We start from the raw sequence: 19094 nt of genomic DNA, 5'->3' as shown, positions 1-19094 counted from the left end.
GATTTCACCAGGAGGCCAATGGTGACTTTAAAACAGTTAGAGTTTAATGGCTGTGAAAGGAGACAACTGAGGATGGATCAACAACATTGTAGTTACTCCACAATACTAAAGTTAAGAAATTAACTTTTTGTCCTGAATACAAAGTGTTATGTTTGGGGCAAATCCAACACAACACATCCTTGGGTACCACTCTTTGTATTTTCAAGAATGGGGGTGGGTGCATCATGTCATGGGTATACTTGTCCTTGCCAAGGACTAAGGAGTTATTTTTTTTACGATAAAAAGAAACAGAATACAGCTAAGCACAGGCAAAATCCTAGAGGAAAACATGCTTCAGTTTGCTTTCCAACAGACACTGGGAAACATTCAGCAAGACAATACCCTACATAAGACCAGTTAATCCATTGTTCCCTGGGCGCCGAAGACGTGGATGTCGATTAAGGCAACCACCTGCACCTCTCAGAGGGGTTGGGTTAAATGCGGAAGACAAATTGAATTTGAATACATTCAGTTGTACAACTGACTAGGTATCCCCCTTTCCTTTCCCAAATATACACTGAGTGCACTAAACATTAGGAACAGACTCCCTTTTGCCCTCAGAACAGCCTCAATTCGTCAGGGCATGGACGACAAGGTGTTGAAAGCGTTCCACAGGGATGCTGGCCCATGGTGACTCCAATGCTTCCCACAGTTGTGTCAAGTTGGCTGGATGTACTTTGGGTGGTGGACCATACTTGATACACTTGGGAAACTGTTGAGCGTGAAAAACCCAGCAGTGTTGCAGTTCTTGACACACTCAAACTGGTGCGCCTGGCAACTTCTACCATACCCCGTTCAAAGGCAATTCAATCTTTTGTCTTGCCCATTCACCCTCTGAATGTTACATGTTCACATTCTGTCTCAATTGTCTCAAGGCTTAAATTCCTTCCTTTACCCTTTCCTCCCCTTCATCTACACTGATCAGTCACATCAATTAGGGATCATAGCTTTCACCTGGATTCACCTGGTCAGGCATGGAAAGAGCAGGTGATCCTAATGTTTTGTACACTGGAGTTGCTTACAGAGACGAGTGGCCTAGCTATAGTTTTGACTTAAATTGACTTGAAAATATGGCAAGATTTGAAAATGGTTGTCTAGCAATGACGAACAACCAACTTGATAGAGCTTGAAGAATTTAAAAATAAAAAAATATGCAAAATTCTAACATGTACCGACTAAGGGGTGTGAATACTTATGTAAATTAGATATTTCATTTTCAATACATTTGAAAAATATTTTAACATTTTCATTTTGTCATTATGGGGTATTGTGTGTAGATGGGTGAGATATTTTTAAAATCCATTTTGAAGTCAGGTTGTAAAACAACATGTGGAATAAGTCTAGGGGTATGAATTGGTTGTTTTGCTGGTTTCGATTATTTAAAAAGTCAGGTTTGCAATAATTTGAAAGACTGGCCTGAGGGGAGAGATGCTTAAGCAACAAGGTGTGGTATATGGCCAATATATCATGGCTAAGGGATGTTCTTAAGCAAGACGCAATGTGGAGTGCCTGGATACATCCCTTAGCCATAGTATATTGGCCATATACCACAAACCTCTGAGGTGCCTTATATACTGGTTACCTACTTAATTAGAGCAGTAAAAATAAATGTTGTGTCACACGTGTGGTATACAAGGTCTGATATACCACAACTGTCGTCAGCCAATCAACATTCAGGGCTCGAAAACAGTATTTTATTATGTATATAGCCCATGGTTTACAGGGGAAGTTGAAGCAATGTTCTTCCTTTCAGACTGAACTATTATGGGATGTTGTAGCATACCAAGCAGAAGGCAGTAGCCTAGTACATTTTAATCTGGACACATGGGTCTTTAGAGTTACAGTACCCCACTAGGGGAAACACAAACGTGTCCGTTGTATAGTGAACAGCAGACTCGTTGCCCGTTGGGTTTGCTTTTGAAGTACTAGGATTTATACAGAGGCATGGAATTATAACGCACGCAGGGGCTCAGATCGCTGGGTTTCCCTCATGGTAAATCGCGCACAAGGCGTGTGAAGGAATGTCGCATTTTCACCTCCGGTTGCCTCCAGCTCGTGCAGGGTGCAAACCCGGCAGATGGGGATAGCCATGCCTATGTATGTGGGGTGAATACTGAGAGGGGGTGTGGTCTACTCTAGATCAATAACCGTCGGTCGGTAGTCTACTGGAAAAGGCAAAACAGAGTAGTGGCAGCAGAGACGGAGATCCCTGGTCCATGCTGGATTGATTTTTGATGCTCTATCTATGCTTAGCTCAGACGCACTGTAGAGCTGCAGGAGGATATTGGCGACATATTTGTTGTGGATCGGTACTCTGAAAGACTAAGTTCTGTAATAACTGTTTGCGTTTGGTTTCAGACAAGACGTAGCTACAGTGGATTTTCTCTTATGAGTTGTGAAGGAATAACAATGATCCATTTACCCGGAGACTATTTGTCCTGGAGCTCAATTAACAAGTGATATGTCTCTAATGGACGTGGAATTAGGGGCCACATTAACGAAATATCCTCTATATACGAGGGAAAAGACAGCCGTATTGCATTTGTGAGGTTCTCCTATTTTCAAGATTCGGGCTACCTCCCATAACTGGGCTTTGTGTGAGAGACTGCCGAGAGCAGTCCATTGAATTGCGCTACCTGCATCTAAACACGTAAGTCGGCTACCCTATAATAATATGCATGCTATTTTGGCCAATGTTTTATATTAGTCGAGATGCATTACCATTTCCATCTTTAATGATGATTTAGCCAAACTGTAAAATTAGCCTGCAATAATTGCATGCGTTGCAATTAGGCTATATTGCGCACAAGGTTCCCAATTTATATTTCTTAACATTTCATTGTGATGAATGAATGTATTAATCAATTTCTATTAACCTATGACACAATTTGACTGCTTAATGTGCGCTTGGGCGGATTTCCTTATCCTCCTCCCCTATCGTATTCAACATGAATCTATCTATCTATCAGTCAGCAGTTACCACTAAAACTGTTGTGAATCAGGCAAGAATAACTAAGTACTTCCGGGTCTGGATTTGTGGAATTCTTCAGAATAAGAATTCCCTTCGGTATACTTTTAAACATTTTAACCTATACTCTTCCCCCCCCTTTTTAACCTATACTCTCCCCCCCTTTTTAACCTATACTCACCCCCCCCCTTTTTAACCTATACTCGCCCCCCCTTTTTTTATTACAGGAGGTTAGGGGCACCTTAATTGGAGAGGTTGGGCTCGTGGTAATGGCTGGAGCGAATGAGTGGAATGGTATCAAACACGTGGTTTGATGCCATTCCATCTGCTCCGTTCCAGCCGTTATTATGAGCCGCCCTCCCCTCAGCAGCCTCCATTGACTTCTACTGCTACTTACATCTATTTCGCTCACATCTACAGTACCTGTAGTTAAATAATTATACATATATTCCTAATTGTCTCTTTCTACAAGTGCTGGATTTTCACCCACAGAGGCCAATCTACTATTCATTCTGATGTTAACTCCAACCTTCTAATGTCCACAGATAAACCGACCAGTTTAACGCCATTTTGGAATACATCCCTCCATTTTACTATTATGTCTAACGAGGGTCCTGAACCTCCCTATTTGTAAGATTTCTACCATATTGCCCTAAATATAAATACTTTACCCAAGAGTATAATGATATTTACCATTGACTGATAGTGTTTTTTCAGATTCCCTAACAATACAGTTTGCAGGTCAATCTGAACCCTGATATTATAACATAACAACCATTCCTGGTCCTGACTCCAAAAGCGAGAGCCACCAATAGCCAGTACCAGAAAATATTTTCTATTGATTCTGACTCCTCGTGGCAGAGTCTGCCCCAGTCAGACTGTTCAATGCCCCATATATTGAGCTCTCTTTTTGTAGAAAGTATTTTATATAACAGCTTAAATTGAAACGAACGGATTGATGTGTCAATTGTTGTTTCAAATGTCAAATCATAGACCCGATGCCAAGGTATTGGGACATCAACCTATTCACAACTGACTTTAATGTTATACATTATTGCTGTCAAACCTTTTAAGTTTAAATGAACTTATATATTTTTTGATTTATACTAATCATTTATGATTGTTTTATGGGTGGCAGAGAGACTAATTCTTAAATTTCTTCTTTAAGTAATTGTCTCTTCCAATTTTGTGGCAGAGTCACGATGAGTTGGTTATAATTTTGTGTTGGGCATAGACCTCTGTACACTGTTGATAGTTGCTTTGTGACAATTTTACCGTTCTTGTTTACAATGTGCGTCATAAATATTATACCCTTCTTGTAAAACTAATTTTTCTCTATCAGTACGTTGGAGTTTAGCCATATTATTTGCTGTAATATTAGATCTGCCTTTTCTGGAGGATGAAATTTAAATTGTAGCCAACTCTGTATGAGGAGGATAGTTTAAATAGGGATCCATTGTCAGTCCACCGAAAATGTCAGTTTATAAATTGCAAAAAGGCAAAGAGCCCACTTTTAAAGATAGAAAATTGTGTACAATGCAATGTGTATGTCCATTGTGCAAATAGAATGGACCCGCCTCACAGAAAATTGTGTAAGGTGCAATATGTCTGTCCAATATTAAAAACTTACTGATTATCGTGCAATAGGAATGGGCTAATTAATAATGGGATTAGTTTTTCTAAAGTTGATTATTATAATAATTATTATACTATTAATATTAATAGTTGCATTATAAATAATGTTTTGTTATTTGTAGTACTGTTGTACATGATAACTATCGAGTAATCATACATTTTAATGCTGTTAACAATAATGTCAGTGCTATAATATTATTTGTGAAATATACAAAATTCTGCAAAAATGTCCTCATAAAATGTTACAAATTTCAACCCTTTTTGTATTTTTTCTTACCATCTTCATTGCGGAACTTTTATTTTGAAGGGAAATCTCGGCGGTCACGGCCTTATTCATGCTAGGTCTTGCTTATTCTTGCTGGTGGGATGGAGGTGCCACCGAGCATGCGCCCTATGTGCGATTCTCCAGCGAGGGTCGCGATTAATTTAAATACTCGATTAGTATGATCACCCAGTACGTCATGTGTGTTAGCTGTTAATATCTACAATAATTCACTTACTACTCAATTCACACTGTCTAATATCTTTATAATAGGCCTAGAATTAATATTTTCCTGCACAACAATTGTCAAATGTGCAATTAGACCATATAATAATATCTGTATAATTTTAAAAGTATGTGTTCTCTTAGTGCCTTTTACAGTAGAGTTTAGTGCATTTGGAGAAAACATAAAAGCTACTCCATAAATCTCTGTAGATATGCCAAAGTAGGCTCCATTTGTTTCTTTTGGAGTAAGGGCGCCCCTCTGAGTTTTCAAGTATCACTGCCAACAATTGACATGTTTTAGTTCTTTGAAACTTTCATATTTCAATATATATTTCTCTTCTCCCCTAAAGTGTCAAAGAGTTTCACGAGACAAGACCTGCCAAGATCTGTAGGAGTGATTCCAGAAGACTGTGTTGGATCCTCCTCATTATGAACACTGAGGAGCTGAACTGCCACTAGCTCTGATCAGACAGGATGAATGACAGACAGAGACAGAGAGGAGGGGTGCACACAGTGGAGGCAGATGTCATCTTCCACCACCCCATCTGCTCGGACCTTCTCTCTTCCCCCTCGGATGAGGATGGGGGTGTCTGTTCCCTCCCAAGGAAGCAGGAGGCGAGCACTAATGTTCCAGACCTGGGATTCGTACTGGGCGACCAGGGACTCTGTCGACAGAGCACACCAGTTACAAAGGAGTACTTGTTGGATGGTGGTACGGTGATTGGGCATCATCAATTTGACCGTCCACAGGGTGATGGATCACACATCTCAAATACAGATCAGTTTCACATTACGGATCCTTCTCATCAAGCACATACATCTCACATACCCAAGCTTGATGCTGGTAGAGACCAGAACTGTACTCATGGCAGAAACGGTATCAGTGAGGATATGAATGGAGCGAGGGCCAAAGTGCCCTGCAGTGTGGGTCCCTCTCTATGCTTCAAGGGAGAGGCCAGAGAGGAAGCGGAAGGGTCTCTGTCCCTCTGTAGAGAGAGCATAGTGAGGAGTCAGTGTCACATCACAAACGTCACTGACTCCCGGGAGCAGGGGACCGCTGCGCCTGACACTCATTGTATCACCATGGGCAACCAGCCAACCATACAAGAGCTGGGGTGCTTGTTCAGCCACAGCTCTCCCACAGAATATGACACATTGCATGGACAGTCAGGGCTTGAGTCGAACCAAGGACACAGGGGCAGTAGTGGCCATGGTAGGGTCAGTAACACAACGCCTAAAGAGGAGCCAGATTTAGTGATTGAAGTCGGTGGCCAGAAAATAAGTGTTCACAAGTCTGTTCTGGCAGGGAAGAGTGACTATTTCAAGGCTCGTCAGTCAAGAGACATCCTAAAAGTGAAAGGGCTGAACTACAAGACCCTGACCATCCTGATAGACTATATCTACACCTCTCAGATGAATGTGCACAAGGACAATGTGGTAGAGGTGATCACAGGAGCTAAGATCTTACAGATCCCATGTGCCGTCCAGGCTGCTATGGATACCATCTCAGAGCAGGTCACAGCAGAGAACTGTTATGAGATTCTAACTATCGCCAAGAAGCAACGACTCAACGAACTGAAAGAGACGGCCTATCGCTTCATGAGTGACAACTTCCTCCAGATCTTGCAGGACCCAGCGGTGTACGGGCGTCTGACGGGGTCGGAGAGGGATCTGGTCCTGAAGAAGAGAATGGAGGGGAAGAGGTCCCTGATGGTCGCTGAGATCAACGATGTGTTTGACCGTGTCGGGAGCCGACCTCCGAGTCGGTGTAACAGTCGACCACAGAGCCCTCTGTCCGTGGCATCCTTCGAGGAGAACCACATGATTTACTACTTCAACGAGGCAGCCAATGACTGGAGACCTCTGACTCTGATGCCGGAGGACATTAACACTAAGGGCTGTGGGATCTGCACCATGTACAACTACCTGTTTGTGGCCGGTGGGATAAAGGGATATGGAGATAAGGGCAAGGTCTCAGACAAGGTGTTCTGTTACAACCCCATCACTAACCGCTGGAGCGAGGTTCGGCCGCTCAACCAGGCGCGGTCGCAGCTCAAGCTTGTGTCTATGGAGGGTAACTTGTACGCCATAGGAGGGGAGTGTTTGTTCACAGTAGAAAAATACGACCCTCGGACTGACAGATGGACCACAGTGGCTCCCTTACCCAAAGGGGCGTTCGCTGTGGCCCATGAAGCCACCACCTGTAACGGAGAGCTCTACGTCTCTGGAGGGTCTCTGTTCTACCGTCTCCTAAAATATGACCCCAAGGGGGACGAGTGGCAGGAGTGCCCCTACAACAACAGCAGGAAAAAGTCAACCGACATGGTGGCTCTGAAAAGCTTCATCTACAGGTTTGACGTCAACCGTGACCAGGGGGTCACTGTGTTCAAGTACGACACCATAGTGAAAATGTGGCATGACTGCGCATCGCAGCGGCAGGGCAGCCCTATGCCGTTCAGGTGTGCCGTCATCGGAAACTGCATCTATTGTGTGAACAAGACTCAGACTCTGCAGTTTGTGGTGGAGGAGGACGGCTCTTACTTTGTAGATGAACCACTCAAGCCACCACTGGAAGCTAAGGGCCTACTGTTCCCTTTCATCCTCAGTCTGCCTGAGAAGACTGACAGATTGATGTGATGTGACCATGGATCACTGATGCTACTTTACAGACGCCCATCAATCTAATATAGTGGACCTTAAAATAAGATGAACATATTTCACCTTTATTTTCCCCTGTCCAGTGTACCTGCTCGTAATGGAATGTGTTTCTTTGCATGGCGAGTTAACAGGACAAGCCTTAACAAGGACTACTTTTACATGTTGAATGAGAGCAACCAGAAATGCATCTGACTCCACATAATGAGATAATGACACACATAGTAGTTTTTGTTTGTTGTTGCATTTCCCTGTGTTCAGTTTTGTATTGTGTACTTTTGCAATTGCAGATAGTTAGAATAGATATTGTTTAGAATATTGTTTGCTGGCTGGTGGCTTTTAGCCAAAAATCAAACCGCAGAGATGGAATAGTCTGAATGAGGGGACAGTTGAGGGGACAAGTGACTGACACAGCTGGCACGCACAGGTCCTATAAGCAAATTACACAAGCGAACCCATAAACAACACAAGGCCTGCTACGGCGGTGATGTTTGCTCTATGAAGGAACAGTGGGAGGGCTATAACATTCACACAGCCCCAAGGCCTGATACCAGAACTGCCCTTGACATTACTTCACAAGGCCATTGACCAGCAGGAGCACAATAAGCCACATGTATCTTCTACAATAATTGTATTCTACTATTATAGATCATCAATGAATAATGTTGAAGAGCACAATGCAATTACATATTAATGCATTACTACTGGGCACACACTGGTTGAATCAACATTGTTTCTATGTAATTTCAATTAAATTACATTGAACCAACGTGAAATAGACGTTGAATTGACGTCTGTGCCCAGTGGGTTAGGTTCAAAACCAGTACACACCTATTTATTCAAAACTACTACCCAACTATTAATTCAGAACCATTACCCAGCCTTCCAGGTTGTGTCAAACACAACACTCTACCCGCACATACAATTGAGTTGAGTTTCAACACACTAGAAACAAGGTGAATTATTGCAGCATAAGAATGGTTCTGAATCTGTGGATCGGGTTAGGTTCCTGAGTTTGATTGAAACAGGCCCTAGGTGTGCACTGATGTTTACAGAATGCCGGATTGAGTCCGCATACTGTAGATATGAGGGATGGTGCTCACTGCTTACTGCTCATTCTTACGCTTCGATTACACCGACAGCGTCATTGCATTGTGGTACACCAGAATTACATCCATTTCCAATGGAACCCTGCGCTTGCCTTGCAGCGCTGCGTTGCAGAGGCAGTTGCAGTGCGTTTGGTGTGATGTATATGTTGGATTTATCGATGTATGCGTCAAATTGTATGAATAGGCGGTTTGCGTACCATTTTGCACAACGGCGCTGTAGGTTTGATCGAAGCGTTAGGCCTCACATTTGCCAAAGACAAAATAGTCTGGTTTGATACGACATATCAAACCCTTTCAGATATTTCACTAAATAAATAAATATTAAATATATTTGGGTGATAATATCCTAGATCAAAAACAGTCTTATGATCTCTCTAACATCCACACGCAACACTAGTATTAGCAACAATGTATCAATGTTGCTGTGAAAACAAGGGCACCACACTCACTGCTACTTTGGTATTATATTAGGATCCCCATTAGCTGTTGCAAAAGCAGCAGCTACTCTTCCTGGGGTCCACACAGAACATGACACATAATACAGAATGACATAATACAGAACATCAATAGACCAGAACAGCTGAAGGACAGAACTACACATACATTTTTTTTTTAAAGGCACACGTAGCTACTCTGTTCTTTAACATTCTTCAGAGAAGTGAGGAGTCATTTCTCGTATGCAGGCCAGGGGAATTTGCCATAGACCTACCGATAATGAAAATGCTATTATGTTGTCATCTCCCACAAGTATTTGATGAGCCAGCCAGAAAGACTGTGACCGTCATACACAGTATGTAATTCCAGATGCTGTTGAACTGTCTCTCAAGTACTTGACTATTTCAGTATAATTTCCGATGATGAAGACGTTTGCCCCTATTAGATGATGTATATCTCCTTTGGTGTGTAGCCTGTCCCTTTATAATGCATTTAATCATCTCGTCCACACTGCAATTAGTCGGAAGAATATTTTGCATCAACTTCAGCTCAGTGTTCATCTGTTCTGTTAAAATATGCCTAATCCCTTTTACATTTACAATATTGGAAATGGGTCCAATAGCACTTCATCTCCTTGCGCTTTCTTAGGAATTTGACATATTTGTTTGCTTTTAGCAATAATACACCAATTGGGAGTTTTGTTAATACGTTGGATTGATTCAGTGGAGTTTATTTGGTGAACAAAATGCTACTACTACTTTTGGTAACAGTATCCTTGAGAGGCTGTTGTAACTGTGATGACTGAGTAGATGTGGACTTATTTGTCTGGTATTTTGCTGGCTGCCTTCAGTGTGTAGTGAAGCTTTTACGGACTGTTGGTTTTGGATGATAAATGCTTGAAAGTACAGTGTTGGTTGAAGGCTTTCTTACTGCTAATTAGCATATAAAATAACAGCTAACAAACTAACTGTTGGATGATGTATTTCAGTCAAAACTAAGTGCTGCAAATAAAATATTTAGTGTTTGAAAAAAGTATCATTTCAGTATCATTTTCTATAGTGTGTTTTGCAGTATGGATGGAGAGGTCCTTATCACTGACCAATTATTATCCTTATAATAATGAGATTTTCTTGGTACAGAAGCGCCAACTACTGGACAATGATTGTAAGTAATGATTGTAAGTAACACTGTCACAATGCCCTGTGCTTGTCATTTCTCTCTTGAATGAAAACAGATTAATTGACGAATAATATCAGCCATAACTGAGTTCTGTATTCTGTATTCTGAGTTCTGTATTAATATATTATTGTAGTGAAAAGATACATTTCTTCTCTCCTATGCAGTGCTGAGGCAGAACGTTGGTGGTGTTGAAGCTACTAAAGCTGGGTGACTTCAGCAGGTCCTGCTGTCTCGGCATCATCTTCACTGTACACCTCAGGTCTACTGTCAACAATCTCTGGACTTAGAAACGTAGTCTTAGAGAAGTAATTCACGTATGTGGACACTGTTGGCTCCTGCTATTTGACAATTGATATTGAAATATTATGAGTAAATGTACATTTTATCATTAGGACTAGTAGTTTTTCCTGACCATAACCTTTTTCTTGGTTGAGTCACGTGGTCAGGAAAAACTTGTGCCATCAATAATGTACGATGAAACAAAATATGTTGTTAGATAGATTACTAACCCTCATACGGAAGAACTACAGGTACCAGTGTGCTCCCTCAGAGAAAGGAGGCAGGATATCGGCCCACTGCATGATTTCCTGTGTGGAGCGGTCGATGGTGACGTTCATGATGTTCTTACATGTCTGTCTAGTTGAGCGCTTGGCCAGGGGCATGAAGGTCAGAACAAAACAGGCTGCCACGTTCAATGCCCCCGCAACCACAAAGCCTGTCATGTCATTCATCCAACCTGACCGGGACAACAACAAATGTATGACTGAGACTTCAAGGGTATGACAGAGACTTCAAACAAGAAGGGTATGACTGAGTTTTCAAACAACAAGGGTATGACTGTGACTTCAAACAACAAGGGTATGACTACTGTGACTTCAAACAACAAGGGTATGACTGAGACTTCAAACAACAAGGATATGACTGACTTTTATCATCACACTACTTTTATGATTTTCTTTCATGCAAAGACAGTGATGCAACCTCTCTGTCTGCACATATGGCAAAAAGATGGCTTTGACGTTTTGATCCAATTCAGTCATTCTTTGGTTGTACTGACATGGCTAATACTCCTCCAACTTAAGAATACCTGTTCGCCCAGGACTGCGTGGCCGCACATGACTCCAATACCATTATTACGTTTGCCGATGATACAACAGTGGTAGGCCTGATCACCGGCGACGATGAGGCAGCCTATAGGGAGGCGGTCAGAGACCTGGCAGTATAGTGCCAGGACAACAACCTCTCCCTCAATGTCAGTAAGACAAAGGAGCTGATCTTGGACTACAGGAAATGAGGTCCGTGAGCACCCTCATTCACATCGACGGGACTGTAGTGGAGCGGGTCAGGAGCTTAAGTTCCTCGGTGTTCACATCATTAAGTATCTATCATGGTTGAAACACACCAACACAGTCGTGAAGAGGGCACGACAATGCCTCTCTCCCCCCCAGGAGGCTGAAAATGTTTCTCATGGGCCATCAGATCCTCCAAAGGTTCTACAGCTGCAACATTGAGAGCATCTTGGCATGGCAACCTGCTTGGCATTCGACCGCAGAGTGCAACAGAGGGTAGTGCGGACGGCCCAGTACATCACTGGGGCCAAGCTCCCTGCCATCCAGGACCTCTATACCAGGCGGTATCAGAAGGTGGCCCTAAAAATAGTCAAACACTCCATTCCTCCGAAACCATAATACTGCTAAATAGTTAGCTATTTGGTTAACTATTTAACTATCTGCATTGAACCTTTTTGCACAAACTTTTTTGACTCATTACATACGCTGCTGCTACTGTTAATTATCTGTCACTTTATTCCTAGTTATACAGTGCCTTCAGAAAGTATTCAGACCCATTGACTTTTCCCACATTTTGTTACGTTACAGCCTTATTATAAAATTGATTAAATAATTGTTTTTCTTCAGCAATCTACACACAATACCCCATAATGACAAAGCAAAAAACGTTTTTTAGAAATGTTTGCAAATGTATTAAACATAAAAAACAACTTAATTACATAAGTATTCAGACCCTTTGCTATGAGACTCGAAATTGAGCTCAGGTGCATCCTGTTTCCATTGATTGGACATGATTTGGAAAGGCACACACCTGTCTATATTAAGTTCCTGTTGATGGAATTTATAGCTTTAAAGGAATGATTAGAATACTCCACTCAGAAACCATATAATTGTAGAAATTGACTAGAATCATAAAGTTATAATTAATGATGTGTGTAGTTTTAGTCAGTCAAACAATATGTCTATTATAGTGTCTTGAGCACAGACTGTCTGAGCAATATTCGGTGCCGAATTGACTAGAGATTTGGGAGAGAACGGGACGTCTCAATGGACAAGGTCTCCATAATCTCTGTTGGCTGGGTAGTGAGACAGTATGTGCGTCGGATACCTTCTGTTTTGTGTGGAAGTATGTTTGTGTGAATGTGTGTGCGTATGTTTGTGTGAAGGTGTGCGTGAGAAGCCAGTATAACATTAATTGTTTTGTACAACAGGCTAGCGCGCTCTCTTAAATACATTTTCTGACTATTGTAACTGGGCCTCCGTCTGATTCATTTCAACCAGTTTCTTACAAATTCTGGGTTTCAGGCTGAGTAATTAATTCAATTGGGTTTATGAACATTGAGAACATAATTCTCGTGACAATTTGGTCCTTCGAGCAGGATTTCAATACCTGCCTCTGTCGTCCCAAGGAACTGCTGAAAACCGTGCACAGGCGGATCCAGGATCCGTAAGACAAAGACCTGACCTCTGAATTGAGGGTTTATTTCAGGCCAGTGGTGAACTGGTACACGACAGAGTTGGTGACGAGATCCAACCTACATTGCTTTTCCCAGTCTTCAAGACAAGGTCAGTAATCTTTTCACGAATTTGGGGGAATGATTTAAGATATCACCAAGCGTCACCTTGTGCACGTCGATAGTTAACTAATTGTGCAGGTCAGCAATGACCTGAGGTACATGTGTACTACCATGAAATAAAACTAGCTTAATAGATCTGGCCACATTTGTGACGGCCTGCAAGGTTTGTTAAAGCCGGATTTAAATAGGTGTTGTGAGAGGACAGGGATTTCTGTACAAATAGGATAACTTAAATGGTTAATTAACATGTAATATTAGCCATAGATCAAATTCAAAAGACATACCTAAATAAAGTATATACGGCGAGGATATAAACTGGGTTTTGTCTTTGTGAAATAGACGGTAATTCTATGCGAACAGGATAACCCAACCAATTCAATAACCAATACTGAAATAGATTCTAGAAATTGCAGGGAAGCCTAATATAACGGAGTAAGCTACGAGATATTAACTTTAAAAAGGCTACCAAAGTATGATTCTCAATCAGAGACAACTAGCGACACCTGCCTCTGATTGAGAACCATACCAGGCCAAACGCAAAACACAACATAGAAAAAAGAACATAGACAACTCACGCCCTGACCATACTAAAACAAAGACATAACAAAAAGAACTAAGGTCAGAACGTGACAGTTGCCTACTAATTTTCAGGGTAAGTTGCTGGAGGCAGGTTGATTTGTTGCAAAATGACGTTGTGATATCATTGCGTGATAACTTAAATCTGCTTCATTACGTAGAATACACAATAACGTTACTCAAATTGATTTGACAGTTGTTCAGGTACAGACTCGCACTCTTTTCTGTACTTCTGGCAGTACAATTTTGATTGAGAGATGTTGATTGATGTTGTAAGTTCTGTTCAAGACTAAACATTCGTGACCAACTATATTCATTGGGTTTGGCTTGTCGAACCCGTACTACAGGGTAGTCTGAAAATAAGCTTAAACTAGCAACAAAATTGCTAGGTGGACATCACTGTTGGAGGTGCTCACTGGGCTATATTTGGCTGTAAGAGAGGTCTGAATAGTTTAATCGTAAAGGTTTTGTGATAGTTTCCAGTTATTGATTCTTGGTTTGATTGTTCAGGTAACACCAGTGAATTTGAACAGAAAGTTAATGTATTCTAAACATTATCTGTTTCCATTACGTGGAACCATGCCAGGTCGGTAAATGTAATGTTATGTTATGTTTGTTTCTAGCCTTTGGGTTTGAGGAGATTTCCTAGAGACGATATCTTAAAGGGGTACACACATATGGAATATTAGAGGTTTTATTTTCTGAGTTTTAATGAAACATTATTTTGATAAAGGGAATGTACTGGGAACCTGGGATACAACATGTAGAAAATGTTTGAGGGTTTTTCTTTAATTTGTCTAATATAGTATGGAACCCGACTGTAAAAGGGTGGTATGACCTTTGACCTCTCATGGCTTTCCGTTGTGGTCTGATCAGCCTTATGGGAGGGCCATTTGAATGATTAATTTGAGGTCATTTGTGATACTGATTTTAAGGTAATTGATAATTATGAACGAGTTTATAGTTCTTTGACAGAGTTGTAATTTGAACCACTGAGAAGAAAGAAATGGCATAGCCTTGTTATGTTAATAAGTATTTAGAACCTAATCCAGGCCAACAGGACAGGGATATATGACATCTGTGGTGATTCAGGATAGGACCTTAATCAACCTATGTAATTACTTTAGAGATTGCCACCATAGACATGTTTTTTCTAAAAACCACGAGTTCAGATAATGACAAACATCGAGACACTTAGTCAAGATTTGGAAACAACCCATATTTAATACTGATTGTTGTGAGAAAGAGCAACAGACAGATAGGAGAAAGGGCAGACGGAGGAGCCCTCCCCGCATTGCGGAGACCTTGAAGCTTTGGGAGCAGAGAGGAGAAGGTGGGGAAGGGAGGCCAGGAAATCAGCAAGATTGGAGTGACACAGAATGGGTAGATAACAGTTACTGAGTGGAGACAAAAGGGGAATGAAAGCTTAGTTGGTTTCAGGAACTATGGTGTTAAACACGGAAACATTGCCCAGAAATTCTGCACAAACAGGCCGAAATAGTAGCATTGACTAGTTCCCTAGACAAGCACATGGACATCTAAGACCATACAGAGCAGCACGGATAACTCTTAAAGTAGATAAGACACTTGACAGAGAATGGTTACATGATGGCCATGACGGAACGCCCCGGGGAGAATTGGACATGTAGAGAATGAAAGGAGCGCTCCTACAAGATAATGGCAGACATAAGGATAATTTACTAATCGGCAACGTTGATACCTGGGCTGAGCCAGGTATCAAAGGGGGGATAGGTAGTTGTGGCCTAGGAGGGGCTAGGCAGTTGTAGCCTAGGAGGGGCCTAGGATAGGATACTTTGTGGCCTATTGAATAATAAACTGATAAAACATTATCTTTTGTAATAAATAGGCATAGAAGTTGAAGATATACTAGCAGAACACATGAGAAGACTGTTTGTTAACAAAACCAGTATGTCCAAGATTTTATGCTCTACATGTGAATTACAGGAGAAGGTGATTCACTCAATCCTGTCCCTGATGAGAATAGACGGGAAGCAGCCCCGTTGGGAGGGGCCATACCAAGTACACCTGGTGACAGCCTTCGCGGTGAGAATAGCTGCAAGAGCTAACGACACCTGCCTCTGATTGAGAACCATACCAGGCCAAACGCAAAACACAATATAGAAAAAGGAACATAGACAACATTGAGGGTAAGACACACTGACACTGTCGAACAATCACAGAGTTAGGAGAAGAACAGAATGCAATAGGGTTCGGAGGTTACCTCTCTAACGAAGATTCCCTGAACCAGCCCTATCCTTCCTGTGTGCGTTCATAGAAGTGAAAGTATGGGCTGGCCTCTAGCTGAGGATATGTTCTCCGGGAAAGGGTGGGGCTTTACAGGAGTGCTGATTGGTCTGAGCTATCTTATTGTGGGAGCAATATTCCTAAATACACCATGACCCATCCCAAGAATGCAGAAGGTGGTAACTTGACCCATAGTTTAGACGATGAGGATTTTCTATTAACCAAGCATAAGAGATCACTTGATCTGGATAAACAGGAATTGAGAGTGGAGATTGGGAAGGATGTCTCAGTGTAGTTCTATGTAGACCAAATGGGGTCTCTGACTCCTTGGCAGTCTAGGACTATGAGCCATTATGGAAGATATCCTTGCAGGTCCCTGTGTAGTTCATGGAAGCAGGTCATAGCCCACACAGAGAGAGAGGGCTATATGAATCCGCTTAGTTCAGTTCCACAGTTGACAGTGCATATCAGAGCAAAAATCAAGCCAGGAGGTCAAAGAAATTGTCTGTAGAGCTCCTAGACTGGATTGTGTTGAGGCACAGATCTGGGGCAGGCTACCAAGAAATGTCTGCAGCATTAAAGGTCTCCAAGAACACACTGGACTGCATCATTCTTAAATGGAAGAAGTTTGGAACCACCAATACTCTTCCTAGAGCTGGCCGCCCGGCCAAACTGAGCAATCAGGGGAGAAGGACCTTGGTCAGGGAGGTGACCAATAATCCGATTGTCATTCTGACAGAGCTCTAGAGTTCCTCTGTGGAGATTTGTGAACCTTCCAGAAGGACAACCATCTCTGCAACACTTCACCAATTAGGCCTTCATGGTAGGGTGGCCAGACGGAAGCCACCCCTCAGTAAAAGGCACATGACAGCCCGCTTGGAATTTGCCAAAAGGCACCTAAAGACTCTCAGACCATGAGAAACAAGATTCTCTGGTCTGATGAAACCAGGATTGAACTCTTTGGCCTGAATGCCAAGCATCATGTCTGGAGGAAACCTGGCACAATCCCTATGGTGAAGCATGGTGGTGGCAGCATCATGCTGTGGGGATATCTTTTAGCGGCAGGGGCAGGTAGACTAATCAGGATCGAGGCAAAGATGAACGGAGCAAAGTACAGAGAGCTCCATGATGAGGGCCTGCTCCAGAGCGCTCAGAACCTCAGACTGGGATGAAGGTTCACCTTCCAATAGGTGAACCCGACGACCCTAAGCACAAAGCCAAGACAACGCAGGATTGGCTTCGGGACAAGTCTCTGAATGTCCTTGACTGGCCCAGCCAGAGACCGGACTTGAACCGATCAGCAACGCTCCCCATCCAGCCTGACAGAGCTTGAGAGGATCTGCAGAGAGAAATGGGAGAAACTCCCCAAATACAAATACAGGTGTAACAAGCTTGTAGCGTCACACCCAAGAAAACTCAAGGCTGTAATCACTGCCAAAAGTGCTTCAACAAAGTACTGAGTAAAGGGTCTGAATACTTATGTAAATTTGAAATTTCAGTTTTTTATTTTGTATAGATTATCTTTTTTTAATCTTTTTTTAAATGCTGTCATTATGAGATTGTTTGTAGATTGATGAGGGGAAAAAAACTATTTAATATATTTTAGAATAAGGTTGTAATGTAACAAAATGTGGAAAAAGTCAAGGTGTCTGATTAACTCGTAACCCCTGCACATCGACTAGGTACTAGTATATAGCCAAGTTATCGTTACTTATTGTGTAGATATTATTACCCTCTGCATTGTTGGGAAGGACAAGTAAGTAAGTATTTCACTGTTAGTCCCCACACCTGTTGTTTACTAAGCATGTGACGAATTTGATTTGGTTTGGTACAATAACATCAGCTGCAGTGAACCTACCAGCGAAGGGCGGCCCCAAGCAGCTGACAGCGTTCACCTTGAGCATGAACCCCCGGGCCATGGGCATTTTCTCGGCCCCATCAGGTCAAAGGTCAGAACAGGGAGTAGGATGTAGTTGCCAGCATCAGCAATCCCCAGGAACAAGCCAAATCAACCAGAGAGCCGTAGGATTTGAGTAGTGGGATCAACATGTACAGCAGACCCGGCACAGCAGGAGGACACACAGGAGGAGACAGGTGTCACGTTGTGTACGGTCTGCAGCATTCACCTTGTACATTTGACTGCAGCACAGTTGTGACAATAAATGCCATAACACACACTCTCTTGTGTCGTATTGCCTTACTAACGGTCACAGTGACTGAGATAGGAGTAGGGGCAACCCACCAACACCAAAGACAGAGGCCTGGTTGAAGTAGAGCCTGTTGATTCTCTCTGAGTCACAGATCCTGCCAAAGATGATCCGGCTGACCATGCTAGTCAAGCCCAGGAACAGTATGATGTTAGTGGCACTGTGGACTGGGATGCCCAGCTGAACAGCATGCTTCACCTAGAGCAGGACACACAAGCACACACACAAACATGTTTGTTATACTATCCTTGTGGGCACCAAATAATTGATTTCCATTCAAAATCCTATATTGCGTAACCCTAACTTCTAACCCTAACCTTAAACCTACCCCTCTAAATGTCCCTGAATTCTCCTTGTTTTACTATCCTTGTGAGGACTTCTCGTCCCCAGTAAAAACCAAAAACACACACATACAGGTATCTATCTATTTACTATATGTATCCTGTATAGGTAGTACTAAGGGTATTTGTTATCAGATTATTACATTTCAATAGCATTTCTTCCCTAAAAGAATGAGTCAAATTACAGAATGTTTCCAAACTATAACGTCGTACCGTTGCAGCTGAGCCTTCCGTTGTTTACATCAGTATGTAACTTACCAAGTGGACATATGGAATGAAGAATCCAAATTTACACAGTCCATTGGCTGCAACCCAGATTAGAAAGAATTTGT

At 42.2% G+C, this 19094-nt stretch overlaps 1 protein-coding gene across 1 annotated transcript; it reads left to right on the top strand.

Moving 5' to 3' along the window:
* Nucleotides 1–1782: 1782 nt before the first annotated feature.
* kbtbd11 (kelch repeat and BTB (POZ) domain containing 11) lies at nucleotides 1783–10361 on the top strand. The gene is made up of 2 exons (XM_020488212.2): nucleotides 1783–2689; nucleotides 5480–10361. The coding sequence occupies exon 2, from the start codon at nucleotides 5604–5606 to the stop codon at nucleotides 7764–7766; it is 2163 nt and encodes a 720-aa protein (XP_020343801.1). The 5' UTR covers nucleotides 1783–2689; nucleotides 5480–5603; the 3' UTR covers nucleotides 7767–10361.
* Nucleotides 10362–19094: the final 8733 nt, after the last annotated feature.

The sequence above is a fragment of the Oncorhynchus kisutch genome, linkage group LG7, assembly GCF_002021735.2.
Source record: "Oncorhynchus kisutch isolate 150728-3 linkage group LG7, Okis_V2, whole genome shotgun sequence".
NCBI lineage: Eukaryota > Metazoa > Chordata > Actinopteri > Salmoniformes > Salmonidae > Oncorhynchus > Oncorhynchus kisutch.
This window is presented reverse-complemented; position numbering and strand designations above follow the sequence as displayed.